Source organism: Microcebus murinus, chromosome X, assembly GCF_040939455.1.
Source record: "Microcebus murinus isolate Inina chromosome X, M.murinus_Inina_mat1.0, whole genome shotgun sequence".
NCBI lineage: Eukaryota > Metazoa > Chordata > Mammalia > Primates > Cheirogaleidae > Microcebus > Microcebus murinus.
In genome coordinates, this window is record NC_134136.1 from 45,522,448 (window position 1) to 45,550,105 (window position 27,658).

A 27,658-nucleotide genomic window follows, 5' to 3' on the forward strand; every position below is an offset into this window, starting at 1 on the left:
GTTCCCATTTTTATGGTCAAGAGGTCAAGAAAATAGTTATTTACTTATTAGTGGCCAGGCTGGGACTCGGAGGCCATCCTAACCCATTGCTCCTTCCAGAACACTCAGTTCCTCAAAACCTGGACTCCCACATACAGATCCCTAGAAACATTGCCACCCTGCTCTGCCCCCCAGCACTCAGACATTTGTGTAGCTAATTGCATTTATTATTTCCTTTCTCATGGTTGATTATTGTCTCGGCAGTTGGGTTTGCCTGGGTACCCTTACTGAAGGATGGTAGAATCATCACATTTGAGCAGCAGCTGCCAGTTTCCGCCAATCTTCCCCCAGGCTACTTGAACCTGAATGATGCAGAATCAAGAAGGGTAGGAAAATATTACATTTGTTGAAGTAATCATGATTAAATATTTTAAAAAATAGAATTCTGTTGGTCTAGTTGATCATTTGGGACAATGCTACTCAAAGTGTGATCTGAGGGATGGTGCTGGTCTTCAACGAAAATAAGTATGGGAAATGCATGTTTGGAGTTTATAACAGTTTGAGAAGTAATTTTATGTCTGTTGATTCTAATAATTTTTAAAACTGGGGCTGTGATGTTATGTGTCATGTTTCAACATTCATTTATTGAAGCAATTCTTATTATAATTTATAAAAGTATCAGTCTGCAAAGGATTAGAAATGTAAAGTGATTTAGGATACATTTATTCTAAGGGCAGGTTATTTTCTCCAGTAATCTTTTTGTGTAAAATGAGTACATTCATCTCTGAAAAAAATGTTGAGATGCCTAAAAGTGTTATATGTTGTTCATCTATCCATTGCTATTCTATAGAAATTCAATTTTCTGTTCACAGCAATCTAATGTGGATATTAAGTGGGTGGATGGTGCAAAGCCTTTGTTGAAGATTAAAAGCCACTTAGAGTCTACCATTTATACTCAAGTAAGTTGTATTGTCTGAATTTTATCAATTTTTATACTTGAGTATATTTCTTGATTAATATAGACAATAAACTATAATCGATTCCTACAGCCTTAGAGAAGTTGTGGCCTATAAGATTTTTTTCTCATTAATGTTCTAATAACACCTTTCTAGCTCAAATTTTATAATTCCTCTCAATTACAACATCTTTTTCTTCTCAAATCTTGTTGATTTGAGCCTCACAAAACTCTGAAAGGAACGTGAAAGCTATACTCACCATTTTATAGATGAAGACATTGAGGCTCAGTCAGGTTAGGTGACTTACTTTCCTAAGATCACACAGTAGTTAGTAGGGGAACCAGATCAAAATACAGATTGCATTATCCCAGTTCTGATGTAGCCCATTTTGTCCATAGAATAAGTGTATATTGACTCCATATAGGACCGATGGACTTCCTTGCCAGTGAAGTGCCATGGTAAAGCTGAGTATTGAATGCCTGAGACTGTTGTTCTGGTAACTTCCTGCTCCTGCTTTTTCTTCCCTTGTCAATTTCTTCACCTCTATTCCTGCTTATTTCATTAAGATGGAGAAGCAGCCCAACTTCAGAGAATACACTACTCAAAAAGAATTATGGCCAGGCACAGTGGCTCATGCTAGCACTCTGGGAGGCCAAGGCGGGAGGGTTTCTTGAAGTCAGGAGTTTGAGACCAGCCTGAGCAAGAGTGAGACTCCATCTCTACTAAAAATAGAAAAATTAGCCGGGCATGGTGGTGCACACCTTTAGTCCCAGCTACTTGGGAGGCTGAGGCAGGAGGATTGCTTGAGCCCAGGAGTTTGAGGTTGCTGTGAGCTAGGCTGACATCACAGCACTGTAGCCCAGACAACAGAGCCAGACTCTGTCTCAAAAAAAAGGGAGAGTGAGGGATTTAAATGAACGTTTGACTAGTTGGGCATAAATTGTGGCCTCCCCTGCCTGCTTAGTGCATGTCAAGTTTAGCTGGGTTTTCTGTTCTGTGTGGTGGTCGAGAGGACTTCAGGAGGTGGACTCGTGTTGGTAGCTGCAGCTGCCGAGTGTGGGCATTAGAACACCCGGGTGGATAGGTTTGCAAGGTGCAGGAGGAGAGAGAGGTAGAGAGCCTGCGTTTAGGGTAATGAATCAAATTTCATATGGCTGTTTCCATCTGTGTTCCAGGATCTGCATGTGCACAAATTCTTCCATCATTGCCAGCTGATTCAGTCAGGCTCGAAAGAAGTTCCAGGAGAGCTCATTAAATATTTAAAGGTAAACGAACAGCAGCTTTCTGTGAAAGATTTGTTTTTCACGTCTTTCTGTTGCCACATTTTGCTATGGAAAAAAAAGCAAACAAACACTTTAACATCTTTCTGGCAGTATATCCTCACGAGAACAGTTTCTGTTATGTACTTTTCCAGCAAGTGGCTGTTTAGAAGCAGACAGCAGAGTTGCTACATTAGGAAGAAAATGTTATAGCCAGAATTGCACATCATAGTTTTGAAAATCTCATGAAAATGTTTATTTCAGTTCCATACATTGATTTTTCAGGGCTTTTCTCTTCCTGCTGACTGCCCAATAAAAGTAGACAATGCTGGAGGGAAAACGGCCAGGAGGAATGGAAGCACTTTTGCTAGGAATGAAATGTGAAATGGTTCCCGGGTCCGCGAATGAAAGAGTAAACAAAAAGACCAACTAAAGAGAGAAGGACATGTATTTTCTGCGTGTTGTGTAGGGGACAGTCTTAAGGAATACCATAGCTTATCACATGTATAGAGGACCTGAGACTGTTATTCCCTATGTGCTAGGGCTGCCGCGCCTATCATAACCTGCCCGAGAGCGGCTCTCTTCTTTTGATTGCTCCTTTAATAGGTTAGCTGTAGCTAGTCGGAGGAATTTTGATTTTAAATGAAGCCTCTTCAGGATTTCCCTTTGGGCTTGTGCTATTACTTAATGATATCCTCAGGAAACAAAAATGTTTATTTCTTTCAGAGAGGTAGTATGACATGAGATAAAATGTATGGGTTTTATACTAGTAAACTGAGTGTGTATCCTGAATCTTTCCCTTACTAGGTCTGTGATTGACCTTGGCCAAGTAACTTAACTTCTCAAAGACTTTGTTTTTTCATCTGTCATGTGGGGCTAACAATAATGCCCCTCCTTGTGGGGTGATTGTGAGGCTTAAATGAGATAGGGTATCTGCCGGGTAGGGATCATTGATGCCACACTTATTTCTTGAGTGCTTCCTATGGGCCAGGCATCATTCTGAGCATTGGGAATATAAGTGAAGAAAATAAACAATATATCCCTATTGTCAAGGAGCTTACTTTCTTGTGGAGACAGAATGAATATATATGTTGTATCATGTGGTAACAGGTGCTATAAAGAAAACCAGAATAGTGAAGGGGAACAAAGAATGAGAAGGAGTTCCTATTTAAAAGTAGCCTAAAAGCTCTCTGGTAAAGTGATATTTGAGAAGAGACCTAAAGGAAATAAGGGTGCCAGTCATGTGGATTTCTGGAGGAGAGCTGAGAACAGCAAGTACAAAGGCCCTGAGGAGTTTGGCTTGATGTGTTCAAGGAACAGCAAGCATTCTGGTATGGCTGGCACGCAGAATTATAGGACAATACGTTGGAAAGGTATCTGGGGAGTTAGTTGGGTGAGGCCTCATAGGGCATGGTGAGGAGTTTGAATTTACTCTCAAGGGAGATAGGAAGCCTTGGAGGGCTTTGAATGGAGATGTGACATGATGTGACTGGTTTTTAGTCTCCCCACTGTATATGAAATACACTGTTGGAAGAGGAGAAGAAGGGAGACTTCAGTAAGTGGTGGCTATTGTTCTTAATTATCATTAAGAAGTGTTATTTAACAGTCATCTAACTTTGAAATTCTTTCTTCAGGTAATATCTAGGACTCCAGCTATATGTATACTTTGACTATTAAGGTCATTGGCTTTTTCCTTCACTGATGAAGCTTTGTAAAAGTTTTAACAGTGGAATGGAACAGAACATCACTTTCATATACTGGTATTCTTAAAACAGAAAAAAAAGTGCCCATATTTGTGTTTTTAAGATGTAAAAATTCTGTTTATGTGACCTACGCTCGCCCTCTAGTGGTAGTGAGTGAAATGCTATGTGATTTTAGAAATCACCAAGCTCCTTTACAGAATGTTAGTGCTGAACAGGATTCTAGAGATTTGTTTTTTTATAGATGAGAAAACTGAAGCCCAAGCAGAGTGACTTGCCTGTAGTCAGCTAGTTAGTGGCAGAGCTGAGCTGTGGCTGTGACATGTGTCTCATGGTTCCCAGTTCTGTATTCTTTCTACCACACTTCGCTTTCTATTGTCCCTGTAAATGACATTGTATCATCAATTCATTTACCATCTACTTCTTGAGCAGTTATTATGAGTTTGGTATTTTTCTAGATCTTTGGGACTTGCAGAGGAGAATAACTTAGGGTCATTGTCCATAGGGATCTTACAACCTAACTGAAGAGAAAGGACACACGTAAGCTAAATGACAATAAATATGTCAATAATACAAAAATAGTCTAGAGGGTGCCCGTGTTTATCTTACCTTTTTTTTTTTTTTTTAAAGACAGAGTCTCGCTTGTTGACCAGGCTAGAGTGAGTGCCATGGCGTCAGCCTAGCTCACAGCAACCTCAAACTCCTGGGCTCAAGCAATCCTTTTGCCTCAGCCTCCTGAGTAGCTGGGATTACAGGCATGTGCCACCATGCCCGGCTAATTTTTTCTATATATGTATTAGTTGGCCAATTAATTTCTTTCTATTTATAGTAGAGACGGGGTCTTGCTCTTGCTCAGGCTGGTTTCGAACTCCTGACCTCGAGCAATCCGCCCGCCTCAGCCTCCCAGAGTGCTAGGATTACAGGCGTGAGCCACCGCGCCTGGCTTATCTTACCTTTTGGTTCCTTATTTTCATTTATTCAGTCATTGGCCAAATACTTATTGAGCACCTACTAGGGGCCAGACATTGTTTGGGTGCTGAGAATCTAATGGGGAACAGTTCAGAAAGTAGACCTGCTCTAGTTGGGGTAGAGAGATTATAAATAAATAAAAGATGAGTGCTATGAAGAAAAAAGAGCAGGTTGATGGGATCTAACAGGAACTTTCCAGCTCGAGTTGTCAGGGAAGGCCTATCTGAGGAAATGACATTTTAAACTGAAAGGAAACTGATGAGAGGAAGACAACCTTAGGTGATCAAGCCGTTTAAAAGAATAACAGAATATTGTAGCAGGTGTAAACACCTTATACTGGCATGTTGGAAGGACATAGGAAAAAAAAAAGACCATGGCTCTAAAGTGTGGTGCGCAACAAGGGGATGTGAAGCCCATGACAGCTCTTTGTTCATGGTGGTTTGTTTTGTTTTTAACAAGGGTAAGATGTCACTATCGAATTTGCATTTGAAAAAGAGCACTCTGTGAAACTGTTTCAAAAAACAAAAAAACACTGTTGAGAATGTATTATAGAGTAGTTACACTGGTAACAGGGAGATCATTTCTGTAGGGAATGCCCATCTCTCCTTTCTACCTGGCTTCTCCTATGGGTCCTTTACTGTTCTCCTCTCTGAACCCTTATCAGACATTCCCATGTTCTTACACACTCAGTTGTTCCTTCCTTTGTACATTTTGTATATACCGCTATCATACCATTTACTGTTGGTATTGCAATGAATTAGTTCTGTGTCTTAATCCTCTTTAGACTATGAACTGCTTGATGGTAGAAACCGTGGCTTTTGTTTCTTTATTTGTTTGGGGTTCTGTTGGTGGCAGTGGTGTTTTTTTGTTTGGTTGTTTATTTGTTTTGGTGAGCTTAGCTATTGGAAGTATATTTCGTATGCCTTTGTTGAATGAGAAAATAAATGGTTTCCCTGAAATGGGGAGTTGAATTTACCTTGGAAGAGTGGTGAGGATTTGACTAAAAACTGTGGATGAAGGTACAAAGCTAGGAGGGTATACAATATATTCAAGGGACAGTGAAGACACCAATTTTGCCTTGTAAATAACGATGATGAGTATTCAGGCTGAAAATATAGGTTGGGTCTTAAGTAGCTTGGACTTCATACCCTAAGTCAGGGCTTCTCAACTTTGGCACTACAGACATTTTGGAGCAGGGTGATTCTTTGTTGTGTGGGGCTATCTATGTGTTGTTAGGATATTTAGCAGCATCTCTCGCTTCTACCCACTAGATGTCAGTAGCGTCCCCCATTGTGACAACCAGAAATGTCTCCAGACATTGCTAAATCTCTGGTGAGGGGCAAAATGGCCCCTGGTTGAGAACTCCTGCCCTAGGTATGGGGAGACATAAAAAAAAAAAAAAAAAAATCTTGGCAGGAGGTGGTTTAACATAACCACTATTTGAGGAAGATTAATTTGGAAATGAGAGTTGAATATATTAGGAGTAAAGAAAAACTGTACAGAGACCTACTAGAAAGAAAGCAATTAGACTATTTTGATTATAGACTAGAGGGTCCTGGAAGGGAATGATGGCAGAAAAGACAGAAGAGAGGATGTACAGGAAGGAAAAACCAGAAGGATGGACCTTGAGTTCCTTTTAAGTTCAATATCTTGCCCTATGTATGTGATTGAAGAGAGATCTAAGAGGTCATTGTTGAGATGATTTGAATCCAGATGATAGAGTCCTGAAAAGGGGTGATGAGAGCAAGGATGGGAAAATGGAGCAAAAGTCAGAGAGACTGTGCAAGATAACTTATTCCTTACATGCAGATACAACTTATCCGCCTTTGTATTTCTTATAGCACTACATGTTGAATTGACATAGAAGGTGCTCAGCGAAGTTTATTTTCTTTCTTTGGTTGGCTGGTTGACTGAGTCAGTGAGTGAAGAGGGGAGAGAAGGGAAGAAAGAAATTGAACATATTTCACTGTTTTCATCATTTCTATATATATATGAACACATTTCTTTTTGATATTCATAGCACACAGAGTATTAGCACTTTGAGGAAACTTTCATATTGCAGGATAGTTAGAACGCAGAGCTGCCTCAGTTTTATAGATGGGGCTGGTTTAAAGCCTATTATATATAGAAGCACTCTTTATTGAATCCTACTTCACTTCTTACCAGGTTTAATGAAGGCCCACATTCCCCAGTAAAACATACAAACTGCTGGGGGCCAGTCAGTACATCTCCAGTATCTCCAAACGTGTCTGTTCCCCTCCACAGTTGAGTGGAGTCAGTTGTCATTTTTCCAAAACCTGTTTATCTTAATTTTACATGTTATCTTCAGTAAAGTATTTAATATTAAATAAACTAACAAAATCTCAGTGCCAAAATAGAGGTGTAGATTAAGTGACTAACAAAAACAAAATCTCCTGTCCCATGAAAAGCTGTCATTTTAACTGAGCTTATGGGCTAGTCAATGTATTTCTCATTACTTATTTTTTGTTGTTGTTTCATATTTGCAAATTATATCATATTTCTGTTTGTTTTCATAACTAATAATGACTTATTTTAGTGTTTGCATGCCATGGAGATCCAAGTCATGATACAATTTCTACCTGTAATTCTTATGCAACTCTTCCGAGTTCTCACAAACATGACCCATGAAGATGACGTTCCTATCAACTGCACCATGTGAGTTTGTAGTGTTATAATAAAAAGACACTATTTATTTGAAATCATTCTTTTTTTTTTCATGGACCCATTCATTGCAACTTCCCTCTTAGAACTGCTTTTGCTGCGTCCCATAGGTTTGGGTATGTTGTTTTCATTGTCACTTGTCAAAATATTTTTAAATTTCCCTTCTGATTTCTTTTTTTTTGTCCCAGAAGTATGTTAATTTCCACACATTTTGAATTTTCCACAATTCTCCTGTCATTGATTTCTACTTTCATACCATTATGATTGCAAATGATCCTTGATATGATTTCATTCTTCTTAGATTTGTTAAGACTCGTTGTGTGGCCTAACATATGGTCTATCCTGGAGAATATTCCATGTGCACATGAAAGGAATGTATATTCTGTTACTGTTGGATGGAATCTTCTGTATATGTCTGTTTGGTCCATTTGGTCTAAGTGTAGTTCAAGTCCAATATTTCCTCATTAATTTTCTGTCTGGGTGATCTGTCCATTGTTGAAAGTGGGGTATTGAAGTCCCCTAATTATTGTATTGCTATTTCTCCCTTCATGTCCATTAATATTTACTTTATGTATTTAGGAAGATAAATATATAAGCTCCAATTGAAGTTTTTCCAATGATATAAATGTTCTATTCTTGTGCTGTCCAATATGGTAGCCAGTAGTCACATGTGGCTATTGAGCACTTGAAATGTGGCTAGTGCAGCTGCAGAACTGAATTTTTAATTGTTTTTAATTTTAATTAATTTAAATGCCACATGTGACTCTTATATTGGACAGAATATGGCCGTAAGCCATCAATTTTTACTTGAATAAGGGAGTATTATTTTTATAAGGATATATTGTAGAGTAGAATGCAAAATGTGCCTGAATTTTGAAATTAAAACAGGGGACTTGAAAAAAATTGTGAGTTTAGTGCTGGATATTTCTGGCTTTTGCTTCCTCTCCTGTTGCCACAATCTCTTACACCTGGCTTCAACCTACACACACCCACACACTGTGCTCATCTCTGCTGTTGGGGATAGTCCGATTGAAAATTTAAGAAGAATTACTCTAGTCCAGTGCTTTCCAAAATGTGGTTCCCAGACCAGCAGCATCAGCATCACCTGGGGAATTTATTAAAAATACTAATCATTGAACTTCACCCCAGACCTACAAAATCAGAAACTTTGGGAGAGGATCTTAGTAATCTGTTAACAGGCCCTTCAGGTCCTTCTGGTGCATGCTGAAGTTTGAGAAGCACTGCTAGTCTCTTAACTTTAAAACTTTCTATGAATTTTATATTTACCTCCAATTTTTGTTCATATCATTATACCTGCCCTGTTTTTTCCTTTCCTTTTCCCCCATCCAATGTCATGATTTTCGTTGCATCTTTCTGTTCCTCTACTTTTATTCTCACTTGAGCGGATTTCAGTATTTATCTTATTTGAGGTCTCTTACTCTACATAGTAGGTATGACCATACTTCAAACACATACAGAGATTTAGAAAGGAGATGAAACATCTGGCTTACCAAAATAAGGTATCCTTCTTTTGAACCAGGAAATATATTTCACAAGGCCCTGAGCATGTTAGATGCTCAAATCTTTATTAGACCTAAATTATCATTACAACTTACGCAATCATCTCACTTTTAATTGTTTAGACAGTGTTAGATATTTTTAGGGTTTGACATGACGATCTTATTTAACAATCAAACTATGGTAATTAATTATAGCATGACATGCTGACTTCTGTGAATGTCATCCTTTCAGGGTCCTCTTGCATATCGTCTCAAAGTGCCACGAAGAAGGCTTGGATAGTTATTTAAGATCCTTCATAAAGGTTTGTGGAATAAGCTTTCTTTCTGAGCAGTTTGTTTAATGTGACATTTTTGTCTTACAATTCATTTTCTTTGTAGTATAGCTTCCGACCTGAAAAACCAAATGCTCCTCAGGCCCAGCTGATACATGAAACCCTGGCTTCTACCATGATAGCAATATTGAAACAATCTGCAGATTTCCTAGCAATAAATAAATTGCTAAAGGTAAGGACACCAGACATAACCGGGAACAGAAGCAGCCATAGACACACTTGTTTGATACCCTCCCATTTCACGTTTAGTTTTTCATCAGTTTCTTATGTGACCCTCTCTCTCCCCATCACATTGTCCAAGCATCCTTTTCCTGAAGTTCTCCATAGAACCTTCTTCACCCTCCCTACCCACCTCCTGACCTCAATAAAATGTGTAAGAGAAAGAATTTTGGAACCAATAGATCTAGTTTAGAATCCTCTATCCATCACAGAATAATTTTGTGTCCTGGGGCCACTTGTTTAGGATTCCTGAGCCTCTGATTCCTCATTTCTAAAATATAAGTAAAGCATTTTAACACATAGTTTTTGGCACATAGTAAGCACTGACTAAATGGTAGCTTTTATCATCATCATCATTATTTTTATTGTTTTATTAATGATGGAATTTTGGGTATCTTAAGATACATCTCCTTTAGGCTTCTCTCTACCCTTCAAATTACAGGATGTAGACAAACTCCTGGGCTACTTAGGCTGTACCAGTGTTGTACCAAGGGCAACGGTGGGGCCTCCATTAAGTGCAAGTGGTAACAGATTCACTGTCTATAGAAGATTTAATAGCAGTAGCAAAATAAACTAAAAGTTGGTTTGCTCTTATCACCATGTGGGGGCAATTCAAAATGTCAGTGATAAAATACTCCTCCCCACTGGGGCAAATGTTCTCATCCTCCCTGTGTACATCACCAGTCAACTCTGGTACAATAGTACCTTTTTGCTAAGACAATTTGAAGGTATTCTGTGAAACTTTGACAGTGAATTAGAATGACTTGAAGATGTTAGTAAAGTTCAAAGACAAGATCCATATTAATATGTTAAACTTCTGCTAAGCTTCAAAGATTTGGGTAACTATTAAAGATTTTATTTATTTATTTATTTTAGTACTCATGGTTTTTCTTTGAAATAATTGCAAAGTCAATGGCCACATACTTGTTGGAAGAGAATAAAATTAAGGTAAGTAGGCTAAAGAATAATATTTTTTGTTTCATTTTATTTTGAATTGACAAATAATTGTATGTATTTATATAAGAATAATATTTGACACAGGCAAAGAAAGCTAATCTTACTGTCAGCTGCGACATGCAAACCCCTTTATATTTGATGGTTTTTAGCCCTTAGCTTTTTCAGCATTGCTTACCAAAACAATGAATGTATTGCATAAATCAGAGGTCTCACAGTTCATATGTTCTCACAGTCTAATCTGCAGTTACTCTTCCTCATAGATTCTTTCCTATAATTATTTGCCACGTAAAACTCATTGCCTTTGAATCTTTGCCTTTGTCTTATAGTTTAAAAACGTCTATGTTGAAAAGATTCATTTGGAAGAAGAACAAGTACCAAATTAGCCATAACCTTACTTCTAGAAAACCTTAAGTCATCTACAAAGTTGAAAACACTTTATGCAGTAGAATATGTTCCTGGAAAGTGATGCATACATTTAGTTGTAGTTTTTAAATTATTTTAAAAGTACAAAGAAATTTTCTTAGTTACAGGAATCATAAATCTAAGACTTGTGAGGTAAAAAATATTCACCTCATATTTATCATTTTTATCAGAATTTTCATGGAATGGATTTGTTGAAGTTGAAATTCATGCAAACAGGAAAAAAGTGGAATGGAAAATGGGATATGCCCATATTTCAGGAGAATGATATTCCAAAGTTGGGTCAGAAGAACCCATTCTTGCAATACTTTTGGTCAGTTCTGTTATTAGAGATCTAGACCAGGGGTTGGGAACTTTTTCATATTGGAATGCCACATTAATTTAGCTATAATCAAATAAGGCCACAGTCAAGAAACCTCAATTAGATATACTTAAGAATGTACACTATTTTGTAAAAATCTACTATGTACTTAGTAATTTCAAAAAATGAAAAACTATTTGTTAATTTTAAAGTTAGCTAACCTTTTAATGACTTTGTTGTGTCTGCTTTTTGTTGGAAAACATTTGAATATTTGATTGCAGCATGGAAGTCTGCAGTTTTGGTTGATCCTCTAGATGGGTTATCAGTCATTTGTGACCCTAAGGGCATCTTGATTTGGATTAGGTAGGAGAATGTAGATTTGCAGCATTAAGTGGTTGAAAAGCAAGAACGTATTTTCTGCGCATGTTGCTGAAGGCATGGGCATAGTGCATTTCTCCATATTTCAATTGGAGCATTCTTAGCATCAGACAGTGACTTTAAAATGTCATCTACTGAGAACTCAGTCAGTTCCATCTGTAGTTCTTTAGGTGCCTTGGTGATATCAACTAGACGAGGTTGAGATGCTAATTTGAGTGTGATACCATGATTCTCAAAGTCAGCGAATTTTTCATTGTACTCTCCAATTAATAGGTCCATAACAGCTGTGTATTCTTCAGATGATTTGCATATAACACCCTGCTCATCAGTGACCTTTGCTAGCTGGGGAAAATGTTTATCCGAAATTTTCTTTTGAAGAAGTGTTTTGAAGAAAGATGTCTTTTTTTGAAATGCTTGGATTTTTTGCCACATATTAATATCATATATAGATTTAGTTTTACCTTGCAAAGAAATATTCAAGCCATTTTGATTTGACATGATATTACACAGAAATGCTGCATTCCGATAGAAATCTTCTTGCAATAATTTGCATGGCTGATTCTGTTCTTCATAAAATTTAATTATTCTCACAGAGATAAAATTTCGGCTTACACATGTCTCTGTGATAGCCAACGCACTTTCGAATAATGGGGCAAATCCACACTGAATACCTCATGGTTCAATTTTAGCATGTTATGAAACTGATGATGTGTTCCATTTGCATGAATATAGTTAATAATTATAACTTGTTGAAAAGTATCACTTAAAACAGTAGCTTTAGCACAGAGATTTTGTTGATATATAATACAACGAAAAGAAATGAGAGCATCTGGATCTGTTAATACTTTTTTTTTAAAATATGTGCAATAAACCTTTCATGTTTTCCTGTCATGGAAGGTGTACCGTCTGTGTGTACACTCACTAAATTTACCAAATTCAGTCTAACATCACAACATGTATCTTGAAAGTTGTTGAAGATATTTATTCCCCATGTTTTGTTCACAAGAGTGCCCAAAGCCATTAACTCTTTGTAGCAATTTTTCAAGAAAATATTCTGTTATGAATATATTATATTATGTTACCTGAATGAAGTATCTGAGTCAGTAGTATCCCTGCTCTGAGTCAGTAGTATCAATTGATTCATCCAGAGCAATTGGAGAATATATGTTTACCTTTTGAAGTATTGCATGAGGTTGTTCTGTTAAGTTGAAGCCTAATTAATGCTGCCAATCAGTTATAGTTCTCCTTGAAAGAGGCAGTTGTTTGTACTTTGAAACATTATCAGTGTCTAAGCATCCTATATCTTCAACAATGCATTCTTTCACAATTTCTACAACACTGAATGGCTTCCCTTTTTTCCTGAGTATATAGGCTACTTTATAAGTTGCTTCAGTGGCATTATTTCCAGGTCTTATTGCTGCTTGAAAGAATTGTCTTTGCTTTTGCTTTTCATCTTTTAATTTCTGCAGTATAACCTTTCACACCTCTCCCTCTAATTTAAAATATTTGTGGTCCTTAGTGTTATAATGTTGATGAGCATTGAATTTCTTTAATGTTGATATTGCAGTATCACAAAGCAAGCAAATCATTTTATTGTTAGCAGAAACAAGATAATATTGGAATTCCCAATCCTCGTTAAAAATGTGTTTTCTTTCTTTAGCATTCTCATGGTCTTCTTTGGTCTTGATATAATGGGCTGTTAAGCAGACAGAATTAAAAAAATACTGTTGAGCTGTGCAACTATTCACAAATTACACTTCAGATAGAAACACAATGCACTGTTGTCAAAAGCTGATAACAGACTGGCGTGCTTGGCCCCCATAAACTTTCACCAGCCAACCTCATGCGGTAGTGGTGCCAGTCTGGCAGGGAAAGTTAGAACTAAATCATAAGCTTACCAGCCATCATTTTAGCCCTTATGGCTTACTAATGTTCTAATTGTGCTGGTCAATCTGGGAGGATTATTTTGTTGAAACTTATTTTACTTTTTGGTATTTTAAATGTTTATTTTAGAAATAAAATAAAAATATGGCTGGGCACAGTGGCTCACACCTCTAATCCTAGCACTCTAGGAGGCCAAGGCAGTGGGATCACTTGAGGTCCCAAGTTCAAGGCCAGCCTGAGCTAGAACGAAACCCTACCCTGTCTCTACCAAATATAGAATAAAATTAGCTGGGTGTGGTGGTACCCACCCGTAGTCCCAGCTACTTGGGAGGCTGAGGAAGGAGGATCACTTGGGCACAGGAGTTACAGGTTACAATGAGCTATGGTGATGCCATTGTATTCTAGCCTGGGCTACAGAGTGAATCTCTGTCTCCAAAAAAAAAAAAAAAAAAAAAAAAGACAAAAATGTATTAATAAAAATAAAAGGATTTATTCTGTAAAATTTGGATTTAGTCAAAAGGCTGCACTTAAGGACCTAGAAGGCCACAGGTTCCCCACCCCTGGTCTAGACAGTTCCTATAATGATCTAAAGTATACATTGAGCTAGTGATGTCATTTTTAAATTGGGAGAAAAATTATACTTCAGTTTTAGAACATACTTATATAGTGAATGTATATAAAGATAAAAAGGACAATTGATTTAGATGTTTTAGAAGTCTGACTTTTTTCTATGCCTATTTAATTTAAGCTTCCCCGAGGCCAGAGATTTCCTGAGGCATATCACCATGTCTTACATTCACTGCTTCTTGCAATCATTCCCCATGTGACTATTCGCTATGCAGAGATTCCTGAGGAGTCCAGAAATGTGAATTACAGTTTGGCTAGCTTCCTGAAGGTGAGTTAAAGGCAGCTGGAACATGGTAAGGAACTCTCCTTCACTGATAGGGTCATGAAAGCCAAAGGAAAAAAAAATACCCGCATTCTAGAGACTCAGCTAGATCTTTATAATATAGGCTATGGGAATAACTCTTTTGACTGAATTGATGGATCAATTTAGCCAAATTTTGGATTTTTCCCCCCACTGAAATAGCTAATTAATTAAACCAGAGGACCCACATGGGTGGTTTAGCCAGAAGACAGGTTTTGCTTATTGTACATAATGTTTTTAATCATATTTTAATTGGAATGCTTTTAGATGGGGCACATGCTTTTTAGGTTGCCACAGTCTCTGCCACTATTTATTGTACTCCTGACCCTCTTTATGCTTTTAAATTGCTTCTTTGACTCCTGTTGGCTTTTGGGTTTGCATCTTTTGAACTCAAGCAACATGTCTGGTGTTGTAACCACAGTCTACTTGTTGTCATTGTGCAGCAAGTTTAGGATGTGTGGGAAAAGAGCTGAAAAGCCATCTGGTGCCAGATGCTGGAAGGCTTTGAATGTCAGGTTAAGGAATTTGGATTTTGATTCTATGCATCGGAGAAATGCCAAAGAGATTTTGGAGGATAATTTATGGCTGGTATGGATGCATGCGGCAAGGAAGAGACCAAAGTAAGGGCAATCAATTAGAAAGCCAGTTGTCTACCTGGTAGAATCCACTCATCTTTTAGGCTCAGCTCTTCCTTGACCTTCCCATGCAGTATTGTTTGCCCATCCTTTACACACTTCTGTGGCACTGTTACTGTGCTGTATTTTAATTATTTGTTTATTTATCTTCACCATTAGACAAAAGTACGGATTGTGTCTTATTCAACTTTGTATTTCTGTAGAACGTCATATGTTATCTCATAGTAGGTCCTCCAAATGTTTGTTGGATGAATGAATAAATGAATATAAGCCTAGCTCAGTAATCCAAGTGAGAAGTAATGAGGGGCTGCCCCCAGGCAGTGGCAGAGGGAAGTGGAGAGGGTGAGATATGAGATACATGCAGCTGATTAATCAAGTATTGAGTTCTTTGTATTTCACAGAATATTCTAGGCCCTGTGGAGGATATAAAGAAAAAGAGATAGTTCTTACTTGTCCAGTCTGGGTGAGAACAGAGGAAAATAATAAGTAAAATACAAGCTAATATAGAATAAAGTATTTAAAGTGACCTACAGACTAAGGTGATTGAGGAAGATGGGACATTCTGAGAACTTTGAAGAATGGGCAGGATTAGAAAGAAGTAGTGATGGAATTAATTGTTAGGTCTATTGTGAGTGAAGACCCAGTGGTGGGCATATGCAATGCATCTTGAGAGGGCAATAAGTTGATGAGCTCTATTGGAAAATAAAGCTGGAAATGTAAGTTGTGACAAGATTGTGAGTGTGCTTGAATGCCAAGCTAAGGAGTTTGAAATTATATTAGAGGCCATCGGGAACTATTGAAAGCTTTTGGTAAGGAGGTGTCTGAAAGCTGCTATTCTGTTATCTGTAAAAATGAAAATGTCATCTTAGTGTGGTACAAATTTAAAAAGTTTAAAAACTTAACATGTTCAGACTGTAGACTTTTAGAATTATGCAACTGTTCATTTTGTTTTGGTTTCTACAGCGCTGTTTGACACTAATGGATAGAGGATTTGTTTTCAATTTGATAAATGACTATATATCTGGATTCAGCCCAAAAGATCCTAAGGTAAGTTATAAGGGCATAATTGTGTAGTACATGTCAGACATTTGAACATGAGACCAGGGATGATATTCATTCTCCTCTGGAGGATTTAGAATTGCTGTTTTCATTTAGGTACCTTGAGTGTAGCCATACCGTAAAGCAGGGAATATTGGACTGTGTTTTGGGGGTCCTCAAGACTACCTAAATGTTCAGTGATTTACTAGAAGGACTCACAGACTCAACATATAGTCATAATGACACTAAGATTCATGAGAGTAACATGATAAGGGTACTCAACTGAATCAAGAAGGAAAAGACATCAAATGGGGTTGGTAGCAATCCCTGTGCAGGCTTTCTGAGCTCTCTCCCTCTTGTGAAGGGTCACACAGAGCACACCCTCCCTTCCTCAGTAAAAATGCACTTATATTTGTACAGTATTTCTGTTCAGGAAAGCCTGTTTGAGAAATGGAGTTTAGGATTTTTATTCACCATTAATCACATTGTTCGTACAAACAGTCTAAGAAGGCTGGCACAGAAGATGCAACCTTATCATGTAGGGAATATTTCAAAATCCCAATTTCTTGGATGCTAGCCAACCAGTAAGCATTTTTAAGGATAGAAGTCTAGGCCTGCTATGTTAACTCTTTCCTGCACAGGTTACATCTCAAGGTATGCTTAAAATACCAACCACTTCTGTTGTGAAAGTGAATGCTCTATATTAAATTATTAAAATAGTAAATGTTTACTAAATATGAGTGAATCCCATTTAGGTTCTGGCTGAATACAAGTTTGAATTTCTGCAAACAATTTGCAATCACGAACATTACATTCCTCTCAACTTGCCAATGGCATTTGCAAAACCTAAACTGCAGCGGGTTCAAGGTATGTATTTGCATTTTCCATCATTTGGAATGTTCCCCCCCACCTTTTGTTTGCTAGTGCTAGTGTAGTATAATGTTTTCTAGTGAAATCAGTCACCTTGAAGTTAACCTCAGAATTGTTACTATCTAAAGATAGGTCCATTAATGGTATTCTGCATTTCCTTCATAGTATCAGGGGTAGTATTGAAAGTATGAAGAAATCGGGAGTGTTACATGGATTGCTGTTTAACCACTGATGTCAGATAAAATTTGCTCTCTGTAGTGGTGTTTGGAATCTTATATGAGACTAAGAATAAAAGTAAATGCATTTCTGCTCAAAGTATCAAAAACTAAATGTAAAGGCAGAGTAAAATGGTAACATGTATGTACTAAAGTTATGAAATATCTTCAGTTGTCTCCATTGCTAGTTTTATTGAATGCTTTGTTGTGCAGCACTATTCTTATGTTACTGTGTTTTTTATTTGTCCCTTTTCTTTTCATATATTAATTAGATTTTTTTTCATTTGCGGTGGACCGTTTGACTCCAGTAGGTAGGTTTAACTCGGTTCACTCTAAAGTAGTTTGCTGTTTTTAAACACAATTGATTTGATGAATGGCTAAGATGGATGGGGGCTTTGTTGCTTTTCAAATCCTCCCTAGCCAAAATGACGCTTTAGTTAATGGCCCAAGAAAATCTAGGAAGCAGTGTGTTTGTTGACTTTATCAAATAAGCTTGAATGTTGCTAGAGGAATCAGCTTTAAAACATCTGCCCTCAAAACACAAGTTCATGCTGTCAGCCAGCATAGAGGCAAGGATGGGAGCTGCAAGGTATCTGTTTTTTAAGTGTCACCTCTCTCAGGCTTGCCTCCTTTTCTCTGACCCTGTTTAGTGACTCCTCGGCCATAGTTTTGAAGGTGTGGATGAAACCACCTGATTGGATTTATTCAAATAACTGAAGTAAAAAACTCATTACCGTGTGTAAATTCTACCCAGATAAGGCCACCTTGGTTAGTCAGTCCTGGCCCTTGTGCATAGAAAGTGATGGGGGCTCACAGAAGACCATGAGCCATGCCTTGGTCTCTAGGGAAGTATCAGTGAGCCATGATTTTAGTGATAGAATTACAGCTAGTGAAAATTAAAGAAAAAATATTTAAAATCATAGCACCCCTATTCAACTACCCCCTTATTAGATTCTGAGCATGTATAGCTTACATATTTCACCCAGTATTAATTGATAGCCATGAGGGAGTCAGGGAAAAGAAAGGGCAGACAGATCATCAGGAATTTAAGATTAAATTGACTATTCACAGCATTCATTAAGTCCTAACTGAATATACAGCATTCTATTAAGTGCTGGAGAGGGCAAAAAAAGAAATAGAAAACATGTTCTGATTCAGCTTTGTGACCTAACTAAATTAAATAGCAGGGAAGAGGAAATAAAGATAGTAGAAATCTACAATAGAAATGATTAAACTTGGTTGGGTGCAGTGGTGGGCTCCTGTAGTCCCAGCTACTTGGGAGGCTGAGGCAGGAAGATTGCTTGAGGACAGGAGTTCAAGGCTGTAGCTTGCTGTGATTGTATAGCGAGACCTCATCTCTAAAATTAAAAAAAGAAAATACTAAACTTGATCACTATCCCCTATGAGTAGCTATAAGGCAAGTCCCAACCAGTATATTAACATCTGAAATTTAAGATAGACCTAGGGTGTAAAAGGAAGTGAAAGACATAGCTTGAAGTGATGATTTTATAAAATGAAAGATTTGTGTTTGAGTGATAATGAATTGGAGTGGGATGAAGCTATTTGTTCTTATATCCTATGTATATATTCAGGCCAGTATGTGATGTTTACTAAAACCGTCAGTACTTAATACCGTTAGAATGGTTCAGTTGTCTAGATTCTCTTTCTTTTCCCACTTTACAAGTATAAATGGATAAGTAAATCAAGCATTGTTGTACAGAATTATCCAAATTTATAGTTGCAACAAAATCTCTTTGGATATAAGGAGATGTATTAAAACATTGCCAAATATAGAATTATTTCATTCTCTGTGCTATCCTAAGACTTCTAAGAGTTTAAAGGAATCTAGGAAAAAGGAAAGAATCTAGGGACTTTCTTGCTAACTGAAATTATCATTAAAGCTATCATCTAGCCCTAAGTATGAATGTTCCTGTCTTGTAAAAGTTTGCATGCTTATTCTACATGATAAAAGAATTGCTAAGATTCATTAACAATCAAAATTATAGTTCTTGCTAGCGTGATCACATATAGTATTTTATTTTATAGTAATATTTTGAATATTTTTATAAACGAGTTTTAAATTTCATTGTACTACAGATTCCAATCTTGAATACAGTTTATCAGATGAGTATTGCAAGCATCACTTCTTGGTTGGTTTACTCCTGAGGGAAACTTCCATTGCTCTTCAGGACAATTATGAGATCAGATATACAGCTATCTCTGTCATAAAGAATCTTTTGATAAAACATGCATTTGACACTAGATACCAGCACAAGGTAAGGATGTCCATACAGTCATTAGCATCACATTAGTAAATTTCTACTAAGATTTTTTTATTCAAGATGAAGTTTGCAGTAAGGAGCATAATACGAACATTGATGAAAACTTAGTTTTACAAATAAGATTTGTTTCTGTTTCAAATCATTAGGTTTTAAAAAATATTATTTAGTTTACTGTTAAAAACTGTTTTTTCAAATCATATTTAAAAAGAACATAATTGCTTCATGATTTATTACATAAGCTAATTAGGAATTTAAAAAAAATCATTTGTATCAAATATATACCTTAATATGTAATCTTTAAATATATATCCCTAAATAAGTATAATAAGTTATTAAGTGGTTAGTCAGACATGTTGAATATATCATATATAAAATATGTAATATGAAGTTTTTCTTCTTATTGAAGAAAATGATATTGGTGGTATTACTGTAAATATCTGTGGATATAGATGTAAACTGTACGTACATTACACATAGTCTAGCGAAAGCCACAGCCATGGTTGCTACTTGCTGCACCTCTAACATATACTTTCAAATCTTACTGACATTAAATTCTACTGGCTTGGAAAAGTAGATTGCAAACTGTATAAGTTAGAATAACCTAACTTACTTTCCTGTTATCAAATGGCTCAAGGAAACATAATATTGTTTCATAATTAATCATTTGTCCCTTTGTTTTTACATTGAAACATAAATAAAATTATGTCATTTATTATTGTTATCATTTTGGAAACCTGACTTGGAAATGGATTTTATTCTCTTTCTACAGTATTCCCATTTGTCCTTTATAAACAGAAAATGCCTGCTGGTGACATCAACTCATATTTCTTTAATTACAGAGATATTTTTACTTATGAATCTTGCTAGTTTTCTTGATTTGATTCTATCCTAAAGTAGATTTAAATTCCTTAGCTTTAAGATTTAATTTATTGCTTACTGCAGTTTCCATTGTTTTTGTCACATAACTATAATATATTAACATACCTCCACTTAGTGTAGTTTGCTCAGTTATGTGCCATTTTCATTTTTGTGAATGGTGATATTGACTTAACACAAGTTAACTGGTATAATGTTTCCACATTAAAAGATGTCTTAAAAGTCATCCAGTCCAACCAAGCTTGGTAAAGCCTTTAAAAATGCCAGTTATTGCTGGGTTCTGGTTAAATGTTGCTTATGCTTAGTAGTAGGGAAAAGGATCTTATGCAATATGGAGGAAAATGTCTTTAGTTGTGATTTTAAATGATTTACAGGAAAAGTACAAAATGAACTTCCTCTCTCTGAAGCAGGAAGTTATATTTTCCTTTACTACCTCTTCAGATGAAAGTGAAAGAAAATGGAATTTCACCATTGTCTTACCTAGAGGTGGAATTTAAATATTGTATATCACAAATTTGGACATTTCTATTTACTTTTTAAATTCTGAGAGCAGTATGTACACACACACAGAGCTATTGTTATCTGTAAATAAGTTGGACACCATGCCTGGGGTACATAATAGTTATAGACACTGTGCCTGTTTGAGTGTTTAAGGTTTTAGACTATGGGAAAGATTGAAATGCCAAGCTTCATTACCCTTTCAGTGACTTCTAAAGCCCTTTCTTCTTTGTTGAAAAGCTCTAGACAGGCATTAAATGAGTGTAGGGTTCTCTCCAGAAGAATTTTGTTTGCTTCATGGTCCTGGCTAACCAAAGCTTCAATTGTAGTACATTGGGCAAGGGTATAAAAGGTTCTTTCTCTGGTAGGTGCAAAGAGTTTACAGGTGGCTGGGGTAAGAGGTACTTTGTCAAATACATTCAAGTAAATCATGTTTGCCATTAATGATGATGCCAAGATGAGGGATGGGAGGGAGCTTTAAGACCCCACGATTTCTATCAATACCTCAAAGTGACCCCAAATAAAAAGTTAAGAAAAGAATGCTTCTTATGGAAAGCCTGCTTTAAGACTAGACTCCCTAGTCACTCCCTACCCCTTTGCCACTCCTAAGGCCCTGCTCTGATGAAATTCTGGAGATAGAACTGGTCCCTGTTTATGTGTTACTCATAAATTGCTTAGAGAGATCTCTTAACTTGTTATAATCACCATGAGAATCTTTCCTATTCAGAACAAGGATGTCCAATGTCTAACATTTGTCCTGGGGTCTTTATAGTTCTTATATCCACTACAAGTGATGGTTACACCTAAAAGAATTGCAATTTCTACTTCTAGTTGGGCTGTAGGCAAATCCTTTTTCCTTTTTTAAAAAGGTAATCTACATGCATGGTAAAAACCAAAAATCACAATGTCCCATTCCTTACCTCAATCCCCAGTTCATCTCTCCTGAAGAAAATACTGTTATCAGTTTATGAATACTTCTATTTTATGTAAGCACAAGCCTATATTTTATATATACACATATAGGTATAGGTTATATATTTATATATCTATATATAGAATAGAAACCATTATGCATTTTCCTTTTTTCACTTAACAATACCTCCTAAAGATTAGATCTTTCAAATTAAAAAAAAATAGCTGCATAATATTCCATCATATGGATATACCTTATTTATCTAACTAGTCTTCTATTAATAGATTCTTAGGTTGTTTTTTGTCTGTTGTGCAGGCAAAAATTTTAATATATTTTGTAAGGACTGTATGTTTTCCTGTGTTCCTGCTTACCTGAGAATATTGCAGTACCTCCTTCCCTAGAGATCACTATCAGAACTAAAATGGATTCCTATCTAGAAGCCACATAGTATTAATAATAGCAGCTAAAATGTATTGAGGACTCACTATATGCCAGATACCGTATTAAATACCTGACATGAAATAATATCATTCTCATTTTACCAAAGAGAAAACTGTAATAAAGTGACTTGATCAAAATGAAGTGGCTAGTATTGGGAGAAAGCTGGGATTCATGCATGTCTAACTGCAAAATCTGTGCTCTTAATCACTAGCTATACTGCCTCTCAAATCTCAAGTGAGACATTGAAAAATTAGAGAACCACCAAAAAAGGATAATCACTAAGTGAAAAGTCTTGAAACCAAAGCCATAGAATATAGGAAAGTAATGAGGGCTATTTAGCCTTGTTAAGAACAAATAAAGACAATTCATACTAACTGTCTTCAAATATTTAAAGGGTGCCATGCAAAAGTAGTAGTAGACTTAGTCTTTCTAGGTCCAAAGGGCAGGGCTATACCTGAGAGGTAGAACTTATAAGTTTATTTCAGTTAGAGTAGCTCTTTAACAGAACTCACAAAAAGGCTGGAGTTTTTCAGAAGTTTTAAAAACTAACCATGCGTCAGGGATGCACGTAAAGGCCATTCCTGCCTTTGGCAAGAGTCGAATTAGGTTTGTGGTTCTCAAACTTATATGCACAACAGCATCATCTGGGGCAACCCAGACCTACTGAATCAGAATCTTCTGTTGATAGAGAAGATTATTATTGTTGGAGTACTATGTTATCGATGGGGTACTATGTTAGAAGGAAGTTGTTAAGAGGTAAGCCTGAAATTCACAAAAGAAGTGCAGGTCTCCAATTAACATGAAAAAGTATTGAACCTCAAGAATAAATGCAAACTAAAACAACAGTGAGATACTATTGATCTTCTATATTCTATAGGTTGACCATTTTGCCCTAGAGGTCTTATCTAAGTCTCCAGAAAAATCTCCCAAAGTCCTGAAATATGGAGGGCAACTCTTGTGCCATCACAACCACTGTTTTCTCTGATTTGAGTATATGTATGTATCTGGTGAGGAAAATAATAAATAAATTTGTATAAGAGGTACCACATTAATTGAAACTACTAGTGGCCAGCTTTATATTTACAAATATATCACTCTCCCAAGTCTTATAATTGACCTAGGGGGCCAAGATCACATTACTGTAATTGCAGCTTTAATCAAAACAAAAAATGTTTCTTGAATGAATATAGTAATTTACTGTTTTTTTTTTTTTCGTTTCTTCCACTTATTCATTTATTTATTCAGCTAATGTCTATTGACCATCTGCTATATGCTTAGGCACTGGGAATGAAGCAGTAAACAAGACAGCCATGGTCCCTGTTCTCATGAAGCGCAGCCTTCACTGGAGTAAAATAACAGGAGTAATACTATCTGCTTTATAGGTCAACTGCTATTAAAAATATCCTTTATGTAGTTATGTCTGAGGGATGTAATTTGAGTCTGTGTTGTATATAAATCCAAATGCCAAAGAAGTTCTGTGGTAATTAGCTTTGAGACTATAAGTATAAATGGATTCTTGTTTCACTAATTCGTTGTGGATATTAGCCTACTTTTTAGTCATTAAATTGATATATGGAGCTAACTCTGTTTATTTGTAATATATACATATTATATACCTATTAAGCTTTGGATAATTATTTTTCAGAACCAGCAAGCCAAAATAGCACAATTATACCTCCCGTTTGTTGGACTGCTTTTGGAAAATATACAGCGATTAGCGGGTCGAGATACCTTGTATTCTTGTGCAGCCATGCCTAATTCTGTAAGTAGTAATGTGTTTTTGTTGGAGTTTTATCCTGGTTTATTGAACGCATTTGGAATTGGGGTCATATGCTATATGATCTCAATCTTAAAGAGTTCACTTTTTACTCCATTTTTTGCACTTTTTCCTAGCACAGTGTTTCTCAGACTTTAATGTACATATAAATCACCTGGGAGATTTTAATTCAGTAGGCCTGGGGTGGGGCTTGAGAGTCTGCCTTTTTAACAAGGTTTTGGCTGCTTCTGGTCCAAAGACCACACTTTGAATAACAAAGTCCAAGAGAATACCACAAGATACTTGTACCCAGTGTTTTGTTCTTAAGATTTGCTGTGTATGCCTTTATATATTTACTCAACTTGAAAACCAAACAAAAGATTCTTCACTTCCACAATATTAGGCATTAGAGATTAAAACTGTATTTCTTTGCTTCTCCCTTCCTTTGTTAGTCTCCTGGCAGCATTCCTTTCAGTTTATTATAACTGGTCTATGCTTTTTCTCCCTTCTCCAGAATCTTAGGAGTTAGAAGGAACGTGGGAGGCAATCAGTCTCCCATTTGGCAAAATGACCTTTTGTCATTGTAATAATTAAAACCTTCCTTATCACATTAGACCTGAAAGCTTTTCTACCCACTGGTCCTAGTTTTGCCCTGTAGAGACACATAGAACACATCTGTTCCCATTTCCACATGTGCCTTCTAAATTTTTCTCCAAGCCAAATATCTCTACTTCATCATCTGTCATTTCAAACCCTTTACTTTCTTGGCCACCCCTTTTCTCAATATGCTTCAGTTTACCAATAAATAACCCTATTAATATGGTGCCTGGAGCAACTCCAATTCCTGAGATAATATATTTGCAATAAAATCTTGGGCCAAAAGAAAATTTGGACTTGAAGAAACTAAAATTGATAAAACTTTTGGAATTCCAGAAGACTTTGACTACATAGACTAAAATGTTTGATGGTGGTGAAGGACAGATCTATCAGCTTGTGAATATGTAAATGTATAAATAATATTCAACTAAATGTACCGAATTATCATTTACTTGTAACTGTTTTTCATTGTATTAACTTTAAATAAAGTATAAAATTCTGAAAAAAAATATGGTGCCAGAATTGTACATTTTTTTGTCTGCCCAGTAGAACTATTAACTCCTGCCCCCTTCCATATTCTATATGGCCCAAGATCACCTTTGCACTTTTGGTAGCTCTGTCATATTTTTGGGTGGCAGGTTAAACTGTGTCCTTTACAGTTACCTTTGGAAATTCCCTCCATGAAATGTCCCAGCCGATTTGTCAAGCCTCCCATGGGTTCCTGAGAAAGCTGCTTTTAAGCTTGCCTGATGGCTTGCTTGCATGTGGATCCCAATCATATCAACTGACTGAATGTGGATGCTTCATCACTTACCTGGGTGTCAGGCTGGTCTTCCTTCACAACATAGTAGCTCAGGCTTCTGCTCACTCCACATACCTTGGACAGCAGTATTTGGAAATATTTCATTTATCTGTTTTTTCTTTAGTAAATCAGGTTCATCTAGGGCTTCTGATCACACCCTTACTTCTAGCATTGCCCCTGGTTCCAAGGAGGAGAACTGGACTATGTTTAGACTGCACCAGTCGTAGCCGTCTAGAATTATGCCACTTGGCCAGAGGTTATGGTTGGAACAGTATGCTAGTAGACCCCTTTTTAAAAGAGTCACCTAAATGCTACGTACTACTCCCTGATTTAGACTTTCATAGTGAGCTTTGTTTCAAATCAGGGTACAATTTTATTGTTAATTTAGAATTATTATCCTTGTGTACAAATTTGTTTAAATGACACAAGTATCACATTCTGTTACAGGCATCCAGGGATGAGTTTTCATGTGGCTTTACTTCACCTGCAAACAGAGGGAGTCTGAGTGCTGACAAAGACACTGGTAATTAAGCCTTTTAAAGATTATACATTGCATGAGTGTTTAGAAATGTACCCTGTACACCCCTGTAGTTTTGAAATATTTCATTATAAAAACTATACATAGCATGATCTCTACTAAAGTTTAATTAAAAGCTGACTCACACTTGTAGTCACATTTATTTGCCCTAGGTCTCCTTGTCTAAGTTTGTTTAAAACATAGCATGCGTGGTATACTTAGAAAATAAAGGATAATGAGAAAAACACTGGTTTCCCAGTTTTCTTATTTGTCACCAATTTTAGGCAAGGCACTCCCCTTTTCTGGGCTCAAGTTTCCTTTTCTATAGAACTGTATCTTGAATTATGTCACTTTATGACTCCCAAGGAATTTCTCATAGTTTGATACATATTAAGTGTTTTAAAAGGTAAAAAGTCACTTAACCTTTACTTGGTTTCTTTTTTTTGAGATAGAGTCCCACTCGGTAGCCTGGGCTAGAGTGGCATGGCGTCAGCCTAGCTCACAGCAACCTCAAACTCCTGGAATCAAGTGATCCTCCTGCCTCAGCCTCCCGAGTTGCTGGGACGACAGGCACGTGCCACTGTGCCCGGCTGATTTTTTCTAGTTTTAGTTGTTTGGCTAATTTTCTTTCTGTTTATAGTAGAAACAGGGTCTCGCTCTTGCTCAGGCTGGTCTTGAACTCCTGAGCTCAAGCAATCCTCCTGCTTCGGCCTCCCAGAGTGCTAGGATTACAGGCATGAGCCACCGTGCCCAGCCTTTACTTGATTTCTTAAAGTGTTTTGATATAATAGATAGATTTCACATTCTAGATGACCGAGATCTATTCTCTATAAAATGTATTTACTTAAATTAATCAAGTACTTATTTTTAAAAATATTTTTGACAGTTCCTCTGTTGCTAACAAGGACTTGGCTGTCTTTTCAGCTTATGGGTCTTTTCAAAATGGACATGGAATTAAAAGAGAAGATTCAAGAGGTTCCCTCATCCCAGAAGGAGCAACAGGATTTCCAGATCATGGCAACACTGGTGAAAATGTAAGGACCTGAATATGTAGGATAACCCTAGTGATATGTTAAGCTGCAACAGTCTTTAGTTTTATATAAATATGAGGCTCTTTACTCTCCTGTAGTCTATCCTAGATCTTGTAAGATGCAGCCCATAATTTTTTGATATTTTAGTAGTTGCTTTCTATCTTGGCAGCTGCTACTTGTCTATCTTAAACTATTTATAGGGAATAAGCCATTCATATTAAAAAGTTCTAACTCTGAATATCTCCTTTAACCCTAGTACACTTCCCTCTAGAGAGGGAAGGTTCAAGTTTAAAATATCTAATGTGTTGTCATTTGTCATTTAAAACAAAACATATCCTGGTGGGATTAATTCAGTCTTTCATGATTTTGTAATAGAGTATTGATATTAGTTTGGGAGAAAAAATTAAGTACCCAAATTGGTAATCTCAGAGTCCCAACATCACATAATCAGAATATATTGTCCAACTCTTCCATCAAGTTGTTTCAAACCAACCATTAAAGTTTGAGCTGTGTCTGTCTTGAGACAGAGACTTTGTTTTAGACTAGTAAAGGTTTTCCATGCTGCTATGTAAAATCATAGAATCATATAAAATTAGAGTTAGGTTCATAAAATAATAAATTCCAACTCTGTTTACAAATAAAACCTGGGATTATGACTTAGAACAACAAGCTATGAAAGGGCCACACTCAAACTCAGATTTTC

General features: G+C 36.6%; 1 protein-coding gene across 2 annotated transcripts in view; it reads left to right on the forward strand.

Annotated features, from left to right (window-relative positions):
- The window catches only part of DOCK11 (dedicator of cytokinesis 11), a 177,445-nt gene that overhangs the window by 91,537 nt on the left and 58,250 nt on the right, over nt 1–27,658 (forward strand). The window contains exons 21-35 of one of the 2 annotated variants that reach the window (XM_012739482.3): nt 244–365; nt 852–938; nt 2,111–2,200; nt 7,421–7,539; nt 9,298–9,367; nt 9,444–9,569; nt 10,493–10,564; nt 14,305–14,451; nt 16,083–16,166; nt 16,913–17,024; nt 17,515–17,553; nt 19,340–19,518; nt 23,898–24,014; nt 25,855–25,930; nt 26,849–26,958. In XM_012739482.3, the coding sequence (XP_012594936.2) occupies nt 244–365; nt 852–938; nt 2,111–2,200; nt 7,421–7,539; nt 9,298–9,367; nt 9,444–9,569; nt 10,493–10,564; nt 14,305–14,451; nt 16,083–16,166; nt 16,913–17,024; nt 17,515–17,553; nt 19,340–19,518; nt 23,898–24,014; nt 25,855–25,930; nt 26,849–26,958 (1,550 nt within the window). The remainder of the gene's footprint in view (nt 1–243; nt 366–851; nt 939–2,110; nt 2,201–7,420; nt 7,540–9,297; nt 9,368–9,443; nt 9,570–10,492; nt 10,565–14,304; nt 14,452–16,082; nt 16,167–16,912; nt 17,025–17,514; nt 17,554–19,339; nt 19,519–23,897; nt 24,015–25,854; nt 25,931–26,848; nt 26,959–27,658) is intronic. The other variant, XM_012739489.3, reaches the window with a different exon arrangement.